This window comes from Terrapene carolina, unplaced genomic scaffold (genome assembly GCF_002925995.2).
Source record: "Terrapene carolina triunguis isolate 2854851 unplaced genomic scaffold, T_m_triunguis-2.0 Scaffold34379, whole genome shotgun sequence".
In the NCBI taxonomy this organism is placed as follows: Eukaryota; Metazoa; Chordata; order Testudines; family Emydidae; genus Terrapene; species Terrapene triunguis.
In genome coordinates this window covers 1-5,023 of record NW_020698730.1, presented here as the reverse complement: position 1 = coordinate 5,023, position 5,023 = coordinate 1, and the positions used below count along the sequence as shown (strand labels likewise).

Sequence of the window (5,023 nt, the reverse complement as noted above, 5' to 3'; positions counted from 1 at the left end):
GCTGGAGCCTGGGCTCTGCGACCCTCTCCCGTCACAGGGTCCCAGAGCCCAGGCCTCTGCCCAAGCCCGAGCATCTACACGGCAATTAAACAGCCCCAGTGCCCAAGCCCTGGGAGCCCAAGTCAGCTGTCATGGGCCAGCCACAGGTGTTTAATTGCTGTGTAAAACATCTCTGGGTCTGTCATGTAACCTTAGGTCATGTCCTTAGTTTTTAATGTTTGTGGTTATTTTTTAGTGAGGTGTGTAATGGTTTGTATTGGTCTGAATTGCACTTAGCCTCCTTAACTATAACTGAATAAAGTTTGTTTTCTTTTCATTTTGCTTTTGTGTTAGAACATTAACAATGTGAATATATCCCTAACCATGACAACATAACATTTTGTCTTTTTCACCCTTTTCTTCCTCTAGACTCTCTGTCGTTGAGACTGCGGGTGGAGAAAGGTAAATTTCTGGGATCAAAGAGGGAGCAAAAGCTTTCATATGAATTGGCAGCATGATAGTTCAGGTTATGTTTCAATTTTGCATTTGACAGGAGCTGAACACCGGGTTACTGGTGGCTACAGAGATCTTTCCTAAAAACAGAAAAGTAGATTCTTTTCTCTGTTAGAATTTAAATTAAGCCTCACTCGTGATCTCACCATAGAGCTGTGGCTGAAAAAAAATCCCGACATTTGAGAGTTCCAAAAATGAGGCTTAATTTTACTTAGAAATCCTGTCAACTGCCCTGGGCATGGCTGGGGCTCCCACTGTCACCACCCCAGTGCGGCTGCTCCCCTGGGAAGTGGGAGAGGGGACCCCACTCTAGCCCCCAGGCCTAGGGAGGGTGAAGAACCCTCGGAGGAGCAGAGGTGAGGCTGGGAGGGATTTATTATGGACTGGGGACTGCAGGGGGCCTGAAGTGAGCGGGGGGCTGATGGGCTGGGGGGGGGGCTGTATTGATGGTGGTTTCTGAGCAGATAGGTTGAGTGCTGGGAGGGTGAACTGAGGGCGGTGGGGTAGGGGTGTTGAACTGATGGGGGGTGATGATGGGGGCTGGGGGACTGAATTGCAGGGGGTTGGATGGGGACAGAACTGATGGGGGTCTGGGGGACAGGATTAATTGCTGGGCAGGAGATGGGCAGATGTGGCGGTGAGAGCTCCTGCAGCAGGAGCCAAAATCCCCTTTTCCAGGGCATGTGGGAGAGTGGGTAACACTGATTGTCACATGCGCACACCCTTGGGAGGGGCCAGGGGAGTTCAAACATCAAGAGACTGACCTAAAAACCACAATAGAATCCCTTTTAAAATGTCATGATTGTTGGGCCAATCTCCTGAGATTTGATCCCTTGAAGTTGGCAATACTGTATTAGCCATTGCATAGCCTTGGGGCCAGCAGTGGGGAGTTTGGAAAGTCCCTGATAGACCAGCACAAGACGAGCAGCCGTTCAGTAAGTGTGCGGTGTCCTCACCCACCCCGCAGCTACACAGAGTCATGGGGGGCCAGTGGGGTCTCTATAAAGGCAGGTTTTCTAGTGCTCAGCTGGCTGATCGTTAGGAGGGAGGGGGCTCTGCAAGGAGACGGGGTGTGAAGAGTTGCATCATTGGACAGAGGGACTTTGGATTCCCTGTAATCTGCTGGGAGCCTCCTATGATGCTGGGATCTCTAATCACATCTGTGAGGAGAGGTGGGTGCAGGTGGGGAAAGATTCCAGGGCCTGACTGTCAGGCCCTTTTATGCTGCTCTGGCAGAGCAAAGGGGCCTTAATGTGCCTGGAAACAGTCCCCAGAAAATAGCTCCAGTGCAAGGGAGCTATCCCCGTCCGTGTGCAATTGGCATAGGGCAGAGGTGGGCAAACTATGGCCCGTGGGCTACATCCAGCCCACGGGACCCTCCGGCCCGGCCCCTGAGCTCCTGGCCCGGGAGGCTACCCCTGGCCCCTCCCCCACTGTTCCCCCTCCCCCGCCTCAGCTCACTGCGCCACTGGCGCAATGCTCTGGGCGGCGGGGCTGCGAGCTCCTGGGGCAGCGCAGCTGCGGAGCCCGGCCTGACCCTGTGCTCTGTGCTGCGCGGTGGTGTGACTGGCTGTAGCCGGGCAGCGCGACTGTAGCGTCGCCAGCCACCGGTGCTCCAGGCATCGTGGGCAGGGAGCAGGGGGGGTTGGATAGAGTTCGGGGGTGGTGGTAATGAGGTAGGGGTGTGAATAGGGGTTGGGGCGGTCAGAGGACGGGGAACAGGGGGGTTGAATAGGGGCAGGGGTCCCAGGGGGCAGTCAGATTTGAGATGGGGGGTTGGATGGGGCACCAGGGGGCAGTAAGGAGCAGGGGTTCCAGTGACGGTCAGGGGACAGGGAGAAGGGGTGGTTGGATGGGGCAGTGGTCCCCGGGGGGCAGTCAGGGAACGGGGGGGGTTGGATGGGGCAGGAGTCCTGGGGGGGGCCGTCAGGGGGCAAGAAGTGGGTGGGGTAGATGGGGGGGGCTGGGCCATGCCTGGCTGTTTGAGGAAGCACAGCCTCCCCTAACTGGCCCTCCATACAATTTCCAAAACCCGATGCGGCCCTCAGGCCTAAAAGTTTGCCCACCCTTGGCATAGGGGCTCTACAGCAACTCTGCTCCCAGCCGATATTGTAGGAGTAGGTTGGGGTGCATGCTGGGGGCCAGGGCCGTCTCTAGGGGGTGCAGGGCCCGAGGCAGAAGTGACGGATTTGTTTCTTCTGGGACCGACTGGGCCAGCCAATCGCACCGGCCCACAGGGCCCCCCAAAGTGTGGGGCCTGGAGCAATCGCTCTGATTTGCCCTACCCAAGGGACGGCTCTGCTGGGGGCACAGACAGGATGCATCACACTATGGCTGCTCTCTGCTTTGCAGCCCTGAGGCCCCTGTAACTAGAAGCCAGGTAGACTAGAGGAAGGACAAAGGTGGCTTAAAACCACCTCCCTCTAACCCGCCTTGTCTTTCCCCCAAGCAAAAGGATGGAATCACTGAGACTCAGACGCTGGGTTTGGGGGCCTGGCCCAGCTGAGCTGATCCTTTTACTCTGTCACTGAACTGGCTCTGTCAGGGGTGTGAATCCCCCCTGCACATGGCTGAGATCTCAGCACTGCTCCCCATGCAGAGCTGGGTAGATCCTGGAGGCAGGAGGTTGCCTGAGTCACTCCCCAGCTGGGGCAGGTTCTGTCACTGACACGATCAGACCCTGCCACAGGGCTGAGCTCTGCCCCTCACGCTCTGATTCTCTCTCTGCAGCGAACATGACTCTGGATCCAGACACGGCCCATCGCAACCTCATCGTGTCTGCGGATCGGAGAAGTGTGAGATGGGGAGACACACGGCAGGCTCTGCCCAACAACCCTGAGAGATTTGACACTGAGTTCTGTGTGCTGGGCTGTGCGGGATTCACCTCGGGCAGACATTACTGGGAGGTGGAGGTGGAGGGCGGGGGACTCTGGTCTGTGGGGGTGGCCCGAGAGTCTGTGAGCAGGAAGGGAGAGATCAGCGTTAACCCTGAGCAGGGGATCTGGGCTGTGCAGTGCTGGGAGGATCAGTACTGGGCTCTCACGTCCCCTCAGCAGCTCATCCCCTTCTCCCCGAGCCGGGCACTCCGCAGGATCTGGGTTTATCTGGACTATGAAGGGGGGCAGGTGACGTTTTTCGATGCTGGTCATGGGGACCCGATCTTCACTTTCCCGACGGCCTCTTTCGCCAGGGAGAGAATCCGCCCGTTCTTCTGGGTGGGTCTTGCGGGAAACTCTTCTGTGCTCGGTTCCAAGCACTATTTCGCTCTCCTGGACCAATGCTCCCACCTCACACTGTGTCCGTGAGGTGCCCTGTCTGTGCCCATGTAACAGGCTCCTGTAGCCCCAACCCTCCTTATCTCTATGACCTGGAGGATTCAGCCAGTCTCCTGCCACACAGACAGAGCTGAAGGGGAGTGATGCTCTACCCATAGCTCGAGGGCTGTGTGAGGCGCTCTAGGCTGGGTCTCTATGCTCCTAGGAGGCCAGCTGAGGGCTTGGCTACACTCGGGACTTCACAGCGCTGCCGCGCGAGTGTAGTTGCGCCGCCAGCGCTCCGAGAGAGCTCTCGCAGCGGTGTATGTACTCCACCTCTCCGAGGGGAGTAGCTTGCAGCACTGCGAGCGAGCGTGCAGCGCTGCAGACACTGATTACACTGGCGCGTTACAGCGTTGCACTCGCTGCGCTCGGGGGGGTGTTTTTTCACACCCCTGAGTGCAGCAAGTGCAGCGCTGTACAGCGCCAGTGTAGCCAAAGCCTCAGTATGGAGTGGGGGGGGTCCCACTAAGGAAGGAGGGAACCCCTGTGGGAGGGACCCAGGTGACGGCCAGGGAGAGACCCCTCAACTGGGGGGAGGGGAGCGGTGGGAGGCCTGGCTGAAGGGGCTGGGGGGGGGGGGGGAGGGAGGGGGGGGGGAGGGGAGGGCGGGGAGGAGGCCTGGCTGGGGGGAGGTGCAAGCGGGGGCTGGGAGGCCTGGCTAACGAGGCTGAGGGGGGAGAGCAGAGAGCTGGGGGGAGGCCTGGCTGAAGAGGCTCAGAAGAGGGGGGGGAGGCCTGGGTGAAGAAGCTGCGGGGGGGACGGATGACAGGGGGTGTTTAAAATTGTCTTAGCTGATTGTTATTTAGCCACAAGCAGCTAATATATATTTAAATACAACTGTTAGTGTGTGTACGAGGTGTGAAGGCTGGAATTTTCAAAAGAACCAAAGTGCCGTAAGACTCCTTGATTTTCAATGGAACTTGTGCTGCTAAGTAACTTCAGATGCATTTTCAAAAGCACCTAAGCCATGTTTACCATTGTGTTAGTCTTAACGTGTTAATATATTTTCTAGAATAATGAATTTCCCCTGTGTAGGGAAACTGCTTGTGTTCCCCTGTTCACCTTATTAAAGTCCCCCAGTAAATGAACCTGAGAGGGCAATTTGTCTATTAAACCTTTCTGGAAAGCTCTGGTTTGCTGTGGGAGGTGTATTTTGAGACAGAAACAAAAGGTTGGTTTCCATATGAATTTTACCAAAACTAAAATGAACAGAG

At 56.7% G+C, this 5,023-nt stretch overlaps 1 protein-coding gene across 1 annotated transcript; it reads left to right on the top strand.

The window, feature by feature from the left end:
* The first annotated feature begins 412 nt into the window (after positions 1-412).
* On the top strand, positions 413-4,050 carry LOC113405222 (butyrophilin subfamily 2 member A2-like). Its single transcript, XM_026646194.1, has 2 exons — positions 413-441; positions 3,223-4,050. Exon 2 carries the CDS (start codon positions 3,228-3,230, stop codon positions 3,795-3,797), a length of 570 nt encoding a protein of 189 aa, XP_026501979.1. The 5' UTR covers positions 413-441; positions 3,223-3,227; the 3' UTR covers positions 3,798-4,050.
* The last annotated feature ends 973 nt before the right edge of the window (positions 4,051-5,023 follow it).